We start from the raw sequence: 18,655 nt of genomic DNA, 5'->3' as shown, positions 1-18,655 counted from the left end.
GAATGCGCTACAGTAAATAACAGGTACTTCAGTGACAAAATATTTAACCAGTCCTAAATAGTTTACTCACTGTGATAATAGGGCTTATTAAAAATATACACTAGGTCAAGAAATATACACTAGGTCAAGAAATTATTTCTCATTGAATGTTTGAACTTTCTATTAATCTGTAAACATTCTTGACTGTTACATCCACACAATATTTTCTGTAGATAATACTTTTCTGTTAATTTAATTTCTCATTTGTTTTCTTAAATTTTGCTCATGTACTTTTGATCAATGAGGTTAAATCAATGGTTAATATTTTATATTTGTAATGCTCTACTTATAATTTTTCAAATCTTTTAATTTTCTGATCTGTCTTAGGCAGTTATTATGAAATAAAAAGCTAGTCAGTGCTGTGTTTGGCAATCTAAAATGTTGTAATTTGCTATCCATAAATGTCACCCACTGCACTGCCTTCATGTAAATGGGTAATTTGACTTACCCATGTAGCTTGTCTAAAGATTCTTCACCAAAGTAGATACTCTGACAGGCAAAGAAATAATTCTGCTCTCCATTCCTTATAAAGACTAATTTTTTACTTTGCTGTGATTTTTCCATAAAGTAATAATCGGAAAAAACAATCTCCAAACATTCTCTGACTTCGTTAAGCTTCATATATTTAAAGATGCTTCTGCAAAGAAAATAACTTTCCATGTTGAGGCTGTCCAGTTTCTATATCGAGAGATGACAATTATTTCAAATGTATTTTCTCTATCAATGAACACATAAAAATCAAATACCCTGAGTTAGTTAAATTACTAATTTTCCCTTGGTTTTACAGCATATATTTTATATCTCACATGCATGCCTCAAGTTCAAAAGATTTTCATTTATTTCTTCAGGTGGAGCCAGTGCTTAAGCAGTCTTATGATTGCATTCCATTTATGGCTACATTATTTTCCTAACAAAATTTTGCCTTTTATTTTAAAATAGGAGAATCACGGAAGATAAATAACATTTTACTCTTTTGCCTTACTTTCTACCTTCCTTAGATACTTTATGCATCTGGGAAAGTCTACATGATATTTTTTGTTGTGGTAAGTTTTTGGTTTTCCTTTTATATGGCAAGTTTGTTCTTAGGCATACTTGCCACGGCCTATGAAGAAGAAAAGCAGAGAGTTGGTAAAACATCTAAGAAGATTGAACCAAAATTTCAACAGACTGGAAAAGAACTTCAAGAAGGAAATGAAACAGATGAGGTATATATATATGTGTGTATATATATATATATTTTTTTTTATCTTGAAACAACCACCATTTATTTGTTCATGATTCTATGGCTTAGGCTTAGTTGAGACAGTTCATTGCTGGTCTCATGGTGGTCACAGATTGCAAAAAACAGCAGGGGAGCAAGCACCAATGCCAAGTGCTTTAAGGCTCTGCTTGTGTCACCTTTGTTATTGTCCAGTGGGTAAAGCAAGTAACATGGCCAAGGTTAGAGTTAAGGTGGAAAGAGATTTCCTAAGGGTATAAATAAAAGAAGGAAATCTGTGGCTATTTTGCAAATAATCTACCACACTAATGATTTTTTAAAATATTTATTTATTTATTTATTTATTTATTTATTTATTTATTTAGAGACAGAGTCTCACTCTGTTGCCCAGGCTGGAGTGCAGTGGTGTGATCTCAGCTCACTTCAAGCTCTGCCTCCTGGGTTCATACTATGATATTTTTTTGTTTGGGTTTTAGTTCTTTTTCTTAGTGATGGTGGTGGTCTTTATTTTTCTATGCAGTTTTAAATTTTAAATTTTTTACAATTTCAACATTTTTTGGAATTTTAAATAGTTGCTTTATTAGAGCATCTTTTTATTATTATTATACTTTAAGTTCTGGGATATATGTCTAGAACGTGCAGGTTTGTTACACAGGTATACATGTGCCATGGTGGTTTGCCACACCCATCAACCTGTCATCTGTGTTAGATATTTCTCCTAATGCTGTCGCTCCCCTTGCCCCTACTCCCCGACAGGTGCCGATGCGTGATTTTTCCCCTCCCTGTGCCCATGTGCTCTCATTGTTCAACTTCCACTTATGAGTGAGAACATGCGGTGTTTGGTCTTCTGTTCCTGTGTTAGTTTGTTGAGAATGATGGTTTCCAACTTCATCCATGTCCCTGCAAAGACATGAACTCATTCTTTTTTATGGCTGCATAGTATTTCATGGTGTATATGTGCCACATTTTCTTTATCCAGTCTAACAATACTGGCAAACGACATCCAGCAGGACATTAAAAAGCTTATCCACCACAATCAAGTTGGCTTCATTTCTGGGATGCAAGGCTGGTTCAAACTAAGTAAATCAATAAATGTAATCCATCACATAAATAGAACCAATGACAAAAACCACATGATTGTCTTAATAGATGCAGAAAAGGCCTTCGATAAAATTCAACACCCCTTCATGCTAAAAACACTCAATAAACTAGGTATTTATGAAACATATCTCAAAATTTCAACTTTTAGATTCAGCGGCTACATGTGGAGGTTTGTTATGTGGGTATACTGCGTGACAGTGAGGCTTAGGGTACAAATGATCCCATTACCCAGGTAGTGTTTGGTACCCAACAACAAGCAGTTTTTCAGCCCTTCCTTGCCCTCCCCCTTTTCTTCCCCCTCTAATAGTCCCTAGGGTCTGTTGTTCCCATTATTAGGTCCATGTGTGCCCAGTGCTGAGCCTCCCCATTTAGTAAGTGAGAACATGCAGTATTTAGTTTTCTGTTCGTGTGTTAATTCACTTAGGATAATGACCTCCAGCTGCATCCATGTTGCTGCAAATGACATGGTTTCTTTCTTTCTTTTCTTTTTTTTAATGCTTCTTAAAATCACAGTGCTAGAGGTGTCTTTTTAAGGTCTTGGAGTACATTGACTTCTAATAGATGTTTATATCTGTGTGTAATCAGAAGATCAAAAAAATTTCAATAAGAGAGCTTGCTTTTGCTACAACTTAGAAAAATATCTGGTGTTAACGCAAAAGTGACAGAATCTTCCATAATTTAGAAATTAGAAAGTACTAAAAGGATGGATAAAATTACAGTACTGAAGTTGTAGACAGAAACAAAATTATTTTTTTGGCTTTCTAGTTCTTCCCAGAGGAAATGCACTATGTATCATAGTACAGGGAATTATTTTATTCCTGAAATAATTAAATCCAGATTAATAAAACCGAACAATGTTTTACTGTAATTTTCAGCTACCTTAGTGTTGTGCTTTAATATTTTTTTCAGATTATTTAGCCTCATAGCAAAAACTTTGGTCTACTAATTTGAAAGTATTGACAGAAGTAGCATTAAGGAAGTTTTGGAAAATTGTCTTTAAAAATCTCAACTGTGCATGAGTGTGCTTAAAGAAGGGACCAGGTGGAAGAAAGCAACCAGAAGTAGCTTTCTAATGTTCTGCAGGACCTGGCAATCTCACGTCTCTTCCTTGAACTACCTTTCTGGTAAATGGGAAAAAGGTCTACATTGAGCCAGAGAACAAAAAATGGAGAGGAGCCATACCCGGAACCCTCTCATAAAGAGCATAAAAAGACAAGGGGGAAAAGTAAAGGGCCGAGATACACTCCCCCACGAAGTGGAATATGTAGTAAAGTACATTAATACCAAACATCCCTGCTAAGTCAAAGAGGGAAATGTTAACTCCCCTGTATATAACCCTTTTATTAAGTCATCACCAGTCAAGAAACTTTAGAAAGCTATTGTACCAAAAAGTGGGATCTGAACAACATGATGTAAGATCATACTGAATGACTCGATAGCTACTTTTGTCCATAGCATGCATACCATTGAACAAGAAGCAATTGTGGACTGTGTGAAGAAAACATGTATAAAAACAGCTATTGAGTATTCCCATTATATATGAGTAAGCCACAGAAAAACAAATTTCAAAAGCTTTCTGTTTCTAAGAAATGACTCTGGGGTCCTTCAGATTGAGTGATTAGAGTTTGAATGATATGTTAAATGTGTAATTTGTTCTAAAGAGGTATTTCACAATCTTAAGGGCTTATGGCTGCACTCAATTGTATCCAAGAATGTAACAATACTTCTCTGATCCTAGATGAAATGTTTTATTAACTCTGCTTATGAAGAACTTGGATATTTCCCAGTTTTACAATATTTCTACTCATTTTTCTGCTCTGGATCACATTTTCTGATTTTAAAAAAATTTTAATCATAACTAATTTCTTTCTTTCTTTTCTTTTTTTTTTTTTTCTTTTTTTTGAGAGAGAGTCTTGCTCTGTCGCCCAGGCTGGAGTGCAGTGGCCGGATCTTAGCTCACTGCAAGCTCCGCCTCCCGGGTTTACGCCATTCTCCTGCCTCAGCCTCCCGAGTAGCTGGGATTACAGGCGCCTGCCACCTTGCCCGGCTAGTTTTTTGTATTTTTTAGTAGAGACGGTGTTTTCACTGTCTTAGCCAGGATGGTCTCGATCTCCTGACCTCGTGATCCACCCGTCTCAGCCTCCCAAAGTGCTGGGATTACAGGCTTTAGCCACCGCGCCCGGCCATAACCCATTTCTTTTCCTGGAAGATTCCTAGAACATTTTATCAAACAGAATTTTCTGGGAAGTAAAAGTATACACTATTTGTGCAAGAATTTTCCCCTTTTATTTATAAATACAAAAACCGGAAAAAATAATGTAAAATGGAACAAATTGAGGGCTCTACAGATCACTGATCTGCTTGCAAACCAGTGAGATGTCAATTCCAATGCTGGAATTGCTGGGATATTGCTCAGGTGCTTCATATTCTCACATTATAGGAAAGCTGTTGGTCATATGGGCCGAAAGCACAGCTCTGCAGTCAGATAAATGTGGATTTCAGCCCAATTTAGCTACTTAATAGATGAATGATGTTTGCCAAGTTTGCTAGCTTTTCTAAACTTCAGCTTTTTTTATCTGTAAAATGTATATAAAGTACCTGTCTTATGAGTTGTAGTGAGGTCCAAATGAAATAAATGCATGTAAGGCACTAAGCATTGCTTACACTATACTAAGCAACTGAAAAACATTATGAAGAGTATTAATAAAATTATTATGAAATGTCAATATTTGGATCATGTTGAAGAGAGCTTTTACACAAACTATTGCACTCAGCAATCTGTATTAAGAACACTTGATTTTTATGGAAAAAATCAGATTGAATAAACTCACATTTTAGAAGTGAATTATCTCATAACAATATAATAACATTAATATCATGCAACATTTATTGCTTATTTACTACGTTTCAGACTCAATGCTATATTTTTACATACATTGTTGCCTTTCTACTGTGACAACCCTTTGACATATTAGAATTATCTCAATATTTCACATTAGAAAATTGAGGTTCAGTCTCCAAAGTGGGAAATGTAGAACTAGCCATAATATTATACAAGATATTAACATGTTTATATTATTACACTATAACATTTAATTCATGGTAATAAAGTTAATAAATAATCAGTCACTAATTATAGAGAACACAAGAAGGCAAACGCAAGAAGGCATGGCTGTTCCGACAGAGAAACAGCCAGCAACATAAAATTCTTGTCTTTGACTCTATTTAGGTATAATTAAAAGAATAATGAAAGTGACGATAGCAGTCACATAAAATGTTTATTGAGGGTCAAATATGCATCAGACATATGATAAGTACCATCATGAATTCTTGAGTTTAATCCTCATTGAGGAGTTCCAGCTGCAGAGATTGATCTATACTCACTGATATTTGATTTCACAACACTGAGGAATAGAATCCATCATTTACCACTTCACTTCCTCATTCCGGAGGCTCAATGCTGAAACAGTAGCATTCCTTGCAGGTGAAACTTTCTTATGAATAGTCAACTACTGGCAAAATCTCAGAAAGATAATCATGTATATAAAATTGTAGAAATACAAATATTTTTAAAAAATATTTGCCACATTTAAAATGATAGTCATAATTCATCTAACTAAAACATGATTGACAATTGTACAAAGCACTGGATATAAAAAGTTTTAATAAACACAAATAGAGTGTCTATCTTCATGAAGCTAATGGTCTAATGGATAGATAGACTATCAAATTATCATAAACACTAAATTGTATCTCAAGGACAATAAATTATGTGTTTCTTGCTATTATGGAATAGAAAACACAAAATACCAGATACAATATATTCTTCCCAAAATTTGAGTTAAGTCTAATAAGGGTCTTGATCCAATTGCTTTTTTTCCCCCCAGAGACTATAAGAGAGAGAGGAGTACATTAAATTACACTGAAATGATACAATCTACCTAATAGAGAGTGTGAAAAAGTCTAAAGTATAAGCAACCCAGAATCTTTACAAAATAAATCATGTTGGAAAAAATACATTAAATTACAAGATAATTGATAAAACTGCCAAGTATATAAAATGTTTGGACCTTGTTTGTATTTTGATTAGAACAAATCAACTGTAATGATGTTTTTGAGTAATGAATTGGGTATAATATGAGTATTGGTTAATATTAAGGAATTACTAATTTTACTAATCATGATAATGGTGTTGTTATTTATAGTTTTAATATTTTATCTGAAAAGTGTATTCTCTCTGAAATTTCATTTAAAATAAATATTTCAGAAAATAAGTAGAGTGAAGAATAAATGAAAAAGGAAGAATAGAACATTAGTAATTGTTGAGGCTGGCTATTGGTTACTCGGTGGTTCGCTCTATTATTCTCTTCTTTAATAAATTAAAGGAAACTGGGGCAAGTGGAATAAAACAGAGAGACATGGTCCTTTGAAGGCCTTTTATAAAGGATTCTCTGAGTCAGAGAAGGTTTCTATGAGAAACTGACACTTGAGCTGAGATGTGAAGAACGTGTCCAGGCTACATAGATGGAGTGGGCAGGGTGAGTCAGAGAATTAAAAAGGCCAGCATGGCTACAGGAAAGAGTAACCCTGAGTTCATGACAAACTTGTCAGATATTCAGGTAAATGAGAGACATGTGACTAAGTTCTTCCTTATTACTACTTCTGCTCCAAAAAATACTTAAACTAGTTTTGAGAAAAAGAATCCTAGCCACCTTTTCCAGTTTAATTTTAATACTGGATTGTCAAAAGTTCAGGCATATGCCCTTATTAGCTCTTAAATATCCCATAGAGGAAGGGTGTTGAGTAACAGTCCTCTCAATTTTCATTGTAAAATAGCTATGTCCTTAGTATTTGGCCAATGTGTGTGCATTTATTCAATATTTATAAGAAGCTCAATCAAGGTAAATATTTTACTAGGCAGACATGTGGTTTATTCATTTCATATTCTAAAATCTATTCATAGTTGAAGCCAAATTAGTAGATAATTGAGCACTGACTATATCAGCAACAGTATTATTACCACGTACTTTATTCCCCATTCCCCACCCTGGACAATTATCTTTACTGAATTACTTCTTAATGCAATTCCAACAAACATTGTCCCTATCTGAAACAGCTCTATGAAGAGTAATTAATTCCTCTCCATTAAGGATATAATCAAGGATATTATTCACTATGTCTCACAGTATCGTCTTTAGGAGATACACATATAAGAAATCCCTGCCAGATCTTAATAACAAAAAATTACTTCTATTGGTTTTTAATGTCATGAAAATTTGAAATTTCATCAATTATAACTTACATTTTATGTAAGCTTATAGTTCAGCTAAAAATGGTTTCTAGAATAAGCATAGTTTAAACAACAACAACGAAAATCTAACCCTTACATTCTGAACTTTTTTGAGAAGGAGTCTCACTCTGTCGCCAAGCTGGAGTACAGTGGTGCAATCTGGTCTCACTGCAACCTCCGCCTCCCGGGTTCAAGTGACTCTTCTGCCTCAACCTCCCAAGTAGCTGGGACTATAGGCACGCCCTACCACGCCCAGCTAATTTTTGTATTTTTGGTAGAGACAGGGTTTCACCACGTTGGCCAGAATGGCCTGGATCTCCTGACCTCGTGATCCGCCCGCCTCGGCCTCCCAAAGTGCTGGGATTACAGGCGTAAGCCACCACACCCATCCACACCTTGAACTTTTAGATTACTTTTTAAAAAATTTCTTTTTTTTTTCTCAACTTTTATTTTAGATTCGGGGGTACATGTGCACATGTTACATGGGCAAATTTCATGTCACCGAGGTTTGGTGTAGGAATGATCCTGTAGGAATGATCCCATCACCCAGGTAGTGAGCATAGTGGCTGGTAGGTAGTCCTTCAACTCTTGCCCACCCGCGAGCCTTGCCCCTCTAGTAGTCCCCAATGACTAATGTCTATTGTTCCCATCTTAATGTCCATGTGCACACAAAGTTTAGCTGTCACTTACAAGTGAGAACATATGGTATTTGGTTTTCTGTTCCTGCCTTAACTGGCTTAGGATAATGGCCTCCAGCTGCATCCATGTTCATCAAGCTGCAAAGGACATGATTTTGTTCTTCTTTTAGAGTGGTATAGTATTCCAGGGTACTACATTTTCTTTATTTAGTCTACCGTTGATGGGCATCTAGATTGATCCCATGTCCTTGCTGTTGTGAATAGTGCTGTGATGAACATAAACATGAATGTGTCTTTTTGATAGAATGATTTGTATTCCTTTGGGTATATACTCAGTATTGGGACTGCTGGCTTTAATGTTAACTCTGTTTTAAGTTATTTAAGAAATCTCCAAACTGCTTTCCACAGTGACTGAACTTACATTCCCACCAGCAGTGTACAAGCATTCCAATTTCTCCACAACCTCACCAACATCTGTTTTGTTTGTTCGTTTGTTTGTTTTGGTCTTTTTAGCAATAGCCCTTCTGACTGGTGGGAAACAATTTCTCATTGTGGTTTTGACTTTTGTTTCTCTAATGATTACTGAGGTTGAGCATTTTATCATATATTTGTTGACCACAGTATACCTTCTTTTGGGAAGTGTCTGTTCATGTACTTTACCTACTGGGGGAAAAAAAAAAAGAGGAACTGGAACTTAGACCTGCAGAGTCTGTCATCGGTCTGAGGAAACCCAGTATGCAGTATGACTGGCTTTATCCTCCTCTAGCTGTAGTATTTGTGAAATTGCAGGAGGCTTGACTGATAGTGAAATAATGTAACGATTTTCATGGTATCTATTATACCATTGAAGATATACCACAGCAGAACTTGCCAGCCAGAATGTTGGGTTGGGTATTGGCAAGCCTCAACCATTAACTCCCTCAGTGGTGGGGCAGTGGCAGTCCCTGTGTCAGTTAACTCTATTCAAGAGCAGTCTTTACCTATTTACCCCAAGTTAACAAATACACAGATAGTGTCATCCTTTGCATGTGTCAAATGTAAAAACAGTTGGGGATCACTATAGTATAATATCCATCCATTGTCTAGTTCTTAACATTTAAATTCAAATACCGTTTTACATCTGATCACTGGAAACACCTATGGTCACACTCCTCAGATTTATGAATGCATAGAACTTGTAATATCTACAACAAAGCCTGGGAGTTTTAACTATCTTACCAATGCAAGATCAGTAAAGCAGAAGATCTCTTAAAACCATTATTCGAGAGACATGATAAACAGAAATAAGTAATTCTCTTACAGAATTATGCCTGTCCTACTCATTTAATATCATACACGGTCTAAGACAACCCATATAAATCCATTCCATTGCTTGTTCTTCAAGACTTATTATCACAATGCCAAACAATTTCTTATTTTATCAAGATCATTTACAAAGTTATAAAGCTAACATTATCCTAACAAAATTTAAGATGTTAGAAAAATACTCTGTTATTATTTAGTAGTATGTTTCCTGATTGGATATTTTGCAATAATCCTAAACTATATATTGGATTATTTGCCAAATATGGATCATACCACGACCATTTCATGGTCTTTGCTCCTTTAATATTTGATCTCAGACCTCACAGTATAAAATTTTATTTAATTTTAAGAACTCCTAAATCAGTTTAATAACTGCCTAAAGATTGGCAAGTGATAGAACCCAAAAATTCTGGAACACTCTTAGTGGGAATGTAAGTTAGTACAGCCACTATGGGAACAGTATGGAGGTTCCTCAAAAAACTAAAAATAGAGCTACCATCATTCAGGGATCCCACTGCAGGGTATGTACTTGAAAGAAAGTCAGCATATTGAAGAAATATCTGTACTTCCATGTTTGTCACAGTATTATTCACAATAGCCAAGATATGAATAAACTTAAGTGTCTGTCAATGGATACCTGAATAAAGAAAATGTAGTATATACACAGTGGAATATTATTCAGCCATTAAAAAGAATAAAGTCTTGTCATTTGCAGCAACATGGTTGGAACTTGAGGTTATGTTAAGTGAAATAAGCCAGGCACAGAAAAACCAACTTCACATGTTTTCAGTCATATGTGGGAGCTAAAAATGTGGATCTCATGAAAGTAGATAGTTTATTGGTGGTTACCAGAGGCTGCAAAGGGTATGTATCGGGGGTATGAAGAGAGGTTAGCTAGTGGGTGCAAAAAATATGGTTAAGTAGAAGGAATAAGATCTAGTGTTCAACAGTACAGTGACTTTAGTTAATAATTTATTATGTAGTTCAAAATAGCTATAGGAGAGGAATTGAAATGCTATCAATACAAAAAAAAGATAAATGTTTCAGATGATGTGCATTCCAATTAACCCGACTTGATCATTACACATTGTATGCATGTATGAAAATACCACATATACCCCTCAAACATGTACAATGATTATGTATCAATTTAATAAAAAGAAAAGGCTCCAGGAGAATAACTGGAGTTTTTAGCAAGGCTGTGCACCTTCTTATAGTCTTGGACGTGCAAAGAGAGGATGCCAGTATTAAACCATCAAATTCCTTTTCAGGCCAAGACCATACAAATAGAAATGAAGAAAAGGTCACCAACTTCCACAGACACATCACTGGATGTGTTGGAAGATGCTACTCTCAGACATAAGGAAGGTAAAGTACTAAATAATTAGACATTCACTATTGAAGGTACTACTCATAAAATTCACTTTTAAAGAAATTCAGCAATTTCTTTAGAATCTTAGATGGTAATACAACAAAAATTTAAGAAATATTTGAGAATATTAGGATAAGCCATGCATAGAAATTTCAGAATCATGGTGTTTTAAACATTGGAAAGTGACCAAAGAGTACCAAATAATTTTCTTTGTTTAACATTAAAACATACTGACATATTAAATTGTGACTAAAAATAGAGATCGTGGTATGTAACATTAATATCTCAAGGTCCTTTCTAGACTTATCTCTATATTTTTATGTGTAACCAATGATTATTTATCATGGACAATATCAAAAGGCATTAATTTGTAAAGCATGTAAATCTAGACATTATAAGTCACAATGTTCTCAACTATGTTCCATATTTGTTTTCTTGAGGGATGTCCCTACATTTTTCTTCTAATACACAGTTTGCTTCATTTTCTTTTGTCTAACTCAGCCAAGCATGAACACAATAGAGGAAATTTAATTCATTCAGCTTTTTTTTTTTTCACACACAGATTTTTTTTTAAAATTAAAATTGAAGTTCTGGGACACATGTGCAGGACGTGCAGGTTTGCTACATAGGTATACATGTGCCATGGTGATCTGCTGTACCCATCAACCCAGCATCCAGGTCTTAAGCTCTGCATGCATTAGGCACTTTTCCCAATGTTCTCCCTCCCTTTGCCACCTACCCACTGACAGGCCCCTGTGTGTGATGCCCCCCTCCCTGTGTCCATGTGTTCTCATTGTTCAACTCCCACCCATGAGTGAGGACATGCAGTGTTTCGTTCCTGTTCCTGTGTTAGTTTGCTGAGAATAATGGTTTCCAGCTTCATCCATGTCCCTGCAAAGGACATAAACTCATTCTTCTTTATGGCTGCATAGTGCTCCATAGTGTATATGTGCCACATTTTCTTTATCCAGTCTATCATTGATGGGCATTTGGGTTGGTTCCAAGTCTTTGCTATTGTGAATAGCGCTGCAATGAACATACGTGTGCATGTGTCTTTATGGTAGAACGATTCATAATCCCTTGAGTATATACCCAGTAATGAGATTGCTGGGTCAAATGGTATTTCTGGTTCTAGATCCTTGAGGAATCGCCACACTGTCTTCCACAGTGGTTGAGCTAATTTGCCTTCCCACCAACAGTGTAAAAGCGTTCTTATTTCTCCACATCCTCGCCAGCATCTGTTGTTTCTTGACTTTTTAATGAGGGCAATTCTAACTGGCGTGAAATGGTGTCTCATTGTGGTTTTGATTTGCATTTCTATAATGACTAGTGATGATGAGCTTTTTTTCATATGTTTTGTTGGCCACATAAATGTCTTCTTTTGAGAAGTATCTGTTCATGTCCTTTGCCCACTTTTTGATGGGGTTGTTTTTTTCTTGTAAATTTGTTTAAGTTCCTTGAAGATTCTGAATATTAGACTTTTGCCAGATGGATAGATTGCAAACATTTTCTCCCATTCTGTAAGTTGTCTCTTCACTCTGATGATAGTTTCTTTTGCTGTGCAGAAGCTCTTTAATTTAATGTGATCCCATTTGTTAATTTTGGCTTTTGTTGCCATCGCTTTTGGTGTTCAGTCATGAAGGCTTTTCCCATGCCTATGTCCTGAATCATATTGCCTAGGTTTTCTTCTAGGGTTTTTCTGGTTTTAGGTTTCACATTTAAGTCTTTAATCCATCTTGATTTAATTTTTGTGTATGGTGGAAGGATGGGGTCCAGTTTCTGTTTTCTGAATATGGCTAGCCAGTTTTCCCAGCACTATTTATTAAATACGGAATCCTTTTCCCATTGCTTGTTTTTATCGAATCCAGCAGCACATCAAAATGCTTATCCACCATGATCAAGTCGGCTTCATCCTAGGGATGCAAGGCTGTGGTTAGTTGTCTCACGCCGAGATGATTAATGACATGGACACACGTGAAGTGGTTTAAGGAGCAGAAAGTTTAACAGACAAAAAAGAAAGGAGAGAGAGAGAGAGCTTCCTCATGCTGAGAAAGTGGGTTGCCCAAGAGAGGGTTTCCTTTCATTCAGTTTTTTATTAGGATAGAATATTTCTGTTTTTGAATTCCATATCAGAATTCTATCTTCAAATTTCCCTTTGCATGCAAAAGTCAAAATTGTCTATTAGTTAGAACTTAAAACAATTTGTGAATGTTTTAACTTTCCTCCCCTCCCTCTTCCTTCCTTCTTCCTTCCTTCTCCTTCCTTCCCTTTTTCCTCCTCCCTTCTCCTCCTTCCTTCCTCCCTTTCCCCTTCCTTCTCCTTCCTCCTTCTCCTTCCTCCCTTCTCCTCCTCCCTTCCCCCTCCTCCCTTCTCTCCTTCCTTCCTTCCTCCTTCCTTCCTTCCTTCCTTCCTTCCTTCCTCTCCTCCCTCCCTCCCCCTCCCCCTCCTTCCTCTCTCTCTCTCTCTCTCTCTCTCTTTCTTCTTTCCTTCTTTTGGCAGAGTCTCACTCTGTTGCCCAGACTGGGAGGCAGTGGGGCACAATCTTCAGCTCACTGCAACCTCTGCCTCCCAGGTTCAAGCAATTCTCCTCCCGCGGCCTCCTGAGTAGCTGGGATTACAGGCACACCACACCCGGCTATTTTTTGTATTGACAAGGTTTCACTATATTGGCCAGGCTGATCTCGAACTCCTGACCTTAGGTGATTCGCCCACCTTGGCTTCCCAAAGTGCTGGGATAACAGGCATGAGCCGCTGCACCTGGCCAGAATGTTTAACTTTTGTATTCTTTCATTTCAGAACTTGAAAAATCCAAGAAGGTATGCCCATTATATTGGTATAAGTTTACGACAACTTTCTTGATATGGAATTGTTCTCCCTGTTGGTCAAAATTGAAAGAATTTGTCCATAGGATTGTAATGGCACCATTTGCTGATCTTTTCCTTATCATATGCATAATTTTAAACATATGTTTTCTGGCCTTGGAGCATTATCCAATGAGTAAATCAACTAACAATCTTCTCAACATTGGAAACCTGGTAAGACTCTCATTGTACATTATTTTCACTTGTAGTTTCTTATCTTTGAACTTTTCTTTGTTCATCATTATTCCCATTATTTTATTCTGTAACTTCAATGTGTGACAATATTCATAATTATTGAATGAAGCCTCGTGTTTGTGCTTTATCCCTCCAACCCCTGCTTTGTGAATGTTCTTATCATTGAATAGTTTTACAGCTGGAATTTAAAATTCCCCAGTTTAAATTTGGGATTCATAGCCAGCTGCTTGGCAGTTACATTACATGGAAATTATTTATTGCCCCTCCCTTCCCAAATATACAGTCTCTTGGTACCGTTAGCTCATATATCAGAGTAGGGCAGAGGTGAAATAACAAGCACCTGACTCCTGAATTCTTAATTCTGATTAAAACAGCAGTTGGCCCTGTCTGTTCTAACCATGTATCTTTGCCCGGGATTGGAACTTATCATTTTAGCCTGGTATTTTGAGATTCACCTGTCCTTTTCACATACAATTCAAAAGACAAAACAAATTCCTGTGAGTTTAAAAATAGGTCACATTCAAGCAAATGTATAACATTTAAATGTATTTTCTTTCCCTGTTGTTGTTGTTTAGTTGCTTGGTACTAATAAAAGCAGCCAAACTGCAACAAGTTTCAAATTATACATTTATTTGGTACCAAAACAGCAATTTAGTGATTTCTGCCAGTACGTTTTTAAAGGAGAGCTTCCATAGGTTCTTGCTGTTTTTTCAGAGGTTGAAAATTAAATATCATATCATGTGCTCTGTACCTCAAAATAAGCATTCAAACTTGAAAGGTCTTCACCCTGAAATATTCATTTGTTTTCTTCTAGGATGAATTTTATTAAAATAATAAAAGATTCTGTATATAGTGTTTGACATTAGATTGTTGAATAAAATGTATGAGTCTGTCCTTATAATGCAGACTCCACAACTAACCAGATCTTGACAGAGAAGCTGTGAAGAATGTGACAGTGACAAGTAAACAGTGTGTGTTACAGAGTTTTTGTGTGAAGATTCTGATACAGCTCTTGGAATCATATTCTCACCTGTGTGTTTGGTTTTCATTTAGGTTTTCATTGGAATTTTCACAGCAGAAATGATTTTTAAAATAATTGCAATGAATCCATATGGGTATTTCCAAGTAGGTTGGAACATTTTTGATAGTGTAATAGTGTTCCATGGTTTAACAGAACTTTGTCTAGCAAATGTTGAAGGAATGGTTCTTCTTCGATTATTCAGGATGGTAAGTAGAATCCAATACCTAACTTTTATTTGATCGAAGTTTATCTCAGTTTCTGCAGACATAAAATGGGGCTACAGTAATACCTATCCCATTGGGACATTGGAAGTATTAAATGAATTGATTAATATATAAAGAGTTTATTGCCAAGGAAAGAGTAAGAAGTCTCCAATGCTGTTATTTGACCACAACGTTAAAGGAAATAATGCCATATATGCAGGAAATTTGAGATACAGTTTTAGGAAGCAGGGTCAGGGTAACTGAGTACATTTTGGAAAGTAAGAAAATTAGGAGTCTCCAAAGTAGAATTCTAATATAACACCAAGAAGCCGAAATAAGGTGAGTATTTCTAAAGGTCAGGTACAAAGGAAGACCAGTCAGGCCAGCAGAATGTTACTATAATAATTATTAGGTAAAAATTAGTGTATGTCTATGAGGTAAGGTAATGGTGAGACTCAGAAAATTAAACAAAGGAGTAATGTTATTAGAATAATGTTTATTGAAATAATAAGCTTTAGATAAGTTATACATGGTCACATTCTGGTGATAGGTTGAAGGAATGTAGCAGGAATTAAGAACAATTAAGTCCATTTGATCTTATTCTAATGGTTACTTCCTAGAGAGCAGCTCATTCAGAATCCTGTCTTAAATCCTCATCCATAATATTTTCTAATGAATAAGAGAAATATATACAGGATGTTGTCACCAAATTTATGGAAACAGCACTGGCAATTGCAGAAAATGTGCTAAAAGATAGTATCAAAATATTTTAAAGGCTGGTAATGGACTGAATTTAAGATGATTAATTTTTTGCATAGGTAAATGTAAGATCTCACTCTTGAGTCCAGAAAGACAACTGAACGCTAGAAAAAGTCAAGAAATGAGGCCAGGAATTTGGAACCAGCCTAGGCAACATAGTGAGACTCCAATTCTAAAAAAAAAAAAAAAAGTAGTCACAGTGGTGGTTCATGTCTGTAGTCTCAACTTCTCAGGAGGCTGAGGTGGGAGGATCACTTGGGCCCAGGAGTTGGAGGCTACAGTGAGCCATGATTGTGCTTCTGCACTCCAGTCTGGGTGACAGAGAGAGACTCTGTCAAACAAACAAACAAAAATTGAAAAGAAAGTGTCAGGAAGGTATAGCCTATATAAACATGATGTATGAGATCTAGTTGACTATAAGTTTACTGCGATATAGTGACCAAAAATATTAAGGTAATCTTGTTCTATATAAATAGAAATTTTTAAAAATCTAGTGAAAGGAAGGGGACTATCCAAACTAAACCTAGAATGTTGTGTTTGGTCTTTGACATGTTATTTTAAAAGGGAAATACATGATAGTACCTTCATCAGAATCCAGTGGATCCTGGAAGACTTTCAATATCCTTTTCATGTCAACATATGGGAACAATGTGGAAAAATATTCAATATGTTGTGAAAAGCAAAAACAAAGAATGAATACTTCCCCTAACAGTTATGAAAATATAAAGCTAGAGGAATTGTAGCAGTATAATGCTTAATGGGAATTGACAAATACATCAATAGAAGAGGATATATATAGACTGAGTATACAAAATTATCAAATATTTGATGTATTAAGAATTTTACATAAAATGAATGTTCAGTAGTTAATATTAATAATGCTTAAAACTCTAAACGCTATATATGTATATACATATAACGCTGATACACTGACCAGGTTTTTCGTCCTTTGTTTCTTGTTCTTGATTTTACATTGCTCTATTAGTTGAGAATTTTCAAGTTGGGGAAGTATTGGCCAACATTCCAGATTTTGATGCAGTCTCTTAGTAGCGCATGGGTGGCCCTGAGAGACTTGGTCCTGTTGTTGTTCACATTCATCTTCTTTTCTGCTGCATTCGGCATGAGGCTGTTTGGTCAGAATTATGAAGAATTTGTTTGCCACATAGACAAAAACTGTCAACTCCCACGCTGGCACATGCATGACTTTTTCCACTCCTACCTGAACGTGTTCCGAATTCTCTGTGGAGAGTGGGTAGAGACCTTGTGGGACTGTATGGAGGTTGCAGGCCAATCCTGGTGTATTCCTTTTTACCTGATGGTCATTTTAATTGGAAATTTACTGGTGAGTAGTCAGTTCTTTCACAGTTTCCTTGAAAACTGGCATAATGTAGTTTGGTATTTTCATGATGTGCATTGATGGGATCTAATGGTTTGTAACTGTGGTAGTCCAATAGAGTAACCCACTAGCCAGATGTGGCCATTATCAATGGATATATAATTAGTCTCATTTGAAATGTGCTGTAAATGTGAAATATGCACCAGATTTGAAGTCTTACACAAAAAGTGATGTGAACTATTTCATTAATAATTTTTATGTTGAATGCATTTTTAAATGATAATACAGTAGGTCCTTCTTATGCTCAGTTGCACTGTATGTGGTTTTAGTTGCCTGTGGTCAACCATTGTCTGAAAACATCCAGTGGAAAATTCCAGAAATATAAAACTCATAAGTTTTAAATTGCATGCCATTCTGGGTAGTGTAATGGAATCTCCTGCCATACCACTCTGTCCTGCTCTGGGCATGAAACATTCCTTTGTCTAGCATATTCATGCTGTATACACTACCTATTGGTCCTTTAGTAGCTATCTGGGCTGTCAGATAATGTAGTATGCATGAGGTTTGGTACCATCTTCTGCTTCTGGCATCCACTGGGGGTCTTGGGATTTATCTGCCCTGGATAAAGGGGGACTATTGTATTTGTATTTAACTAAATACAAATACTGTTAGTTAAATACAAATGCAATAGTCTCCCTTTATTTATTGGTATTTAGTTAAATATATATTTAGTTAAATACAAATGCAATAGTCTCCCTTTATTTATTGGTATTTAGTTAAATATATATTTAGTTAAATACAAATATGTTTGTATTTATTGTATACAAATTGTATATTGTATTTAACTAAATATATTTGTTAAATAAAATGTATTAGTAAAATTAATTTGCCTGTTTTTCTATGTTTTCTTTTTTTTTTTTTTTTTTTTTTTTTTTTTTTTTTTTTGAGACGGAGTCTCGCTCTGTGGCCCAGGCTGGAGTGCAATGGCCGGATCTCAGCTCACTGCAAGCTCCGCCTCCCGGGTTTACGCCATTCTCCTGACTCAGCCTCCCGAGTAGCTGGAACTACAGGCGCCCGCCACCTCGCCCGGCTAGTTTTTTGTATTTTTTTAGTAGAGACGGGGTTTCACCATGTTAGCCAGGATGGTCTTGATCTCCTGACCTCGTGATCCGCCCGTCTCAGCCTCCCAAAGTGCTGTGATTACAGGCTTGAGCCACTGCGCCCGGCTGTTTTTCTATGTTTTCTATGTGGCCACTGGAAATTTAAAATTGCATATGTGATTGCATTATATTTCCATTGGATAGCACTAGCTTCTA

At 36.0% G+C, this 18,655-nt stretch overlaps 1 protein-coding gene across 1 annotated transcript in view; it reads left to right on the top strand.

The window, feature by feature from the left end:
* Window positions 1-18,655, top strand: part of SCN7A (sodium voltage-gated channel alpha subunit 7) — a 93,172-nt gene that overhangs the window by 36,679 nt on the left and 37,838 nt on the right. The window contains 5 exon segments of the mRNA XM_017867494.1: window positions 1,038-1,244; window positions 10,864-10,960; window positions 13,761-13,999; window positions 15,074-15,247; window positions 16,989-17,345. Of these exon segments, the coding sequence (XP_017722983.1) occupies window positions 1,038-1,244; window positions 10,864-10,960; window positions 13,761-13,999; window positions 15,074-15,247; window positions 16,989-17,345 (1,074 nt within the window).

The sequence above is a fragment of the Rhinopithecus bieti genome, unplaced genomic scaffold (assembly GCF_001698545.2).
Source record: "Rhinopithecus bieti isolate Rb0 unplaced genomic scaffold, ASM169854v2 scaffold_3854, whole genome shotgun sequence".
NCBI classification, from domain to species: Eukaryota; Metazoa; Chordata; class Mammalia; order Primates; family Cercopithecidae; genus Rhinopithecus; species Rhinopithecus bieti.
Note: the sequence above shows the minus strand (reverse complement) of the source record. Positions and strands in the feature narration are given on the sequence as shown.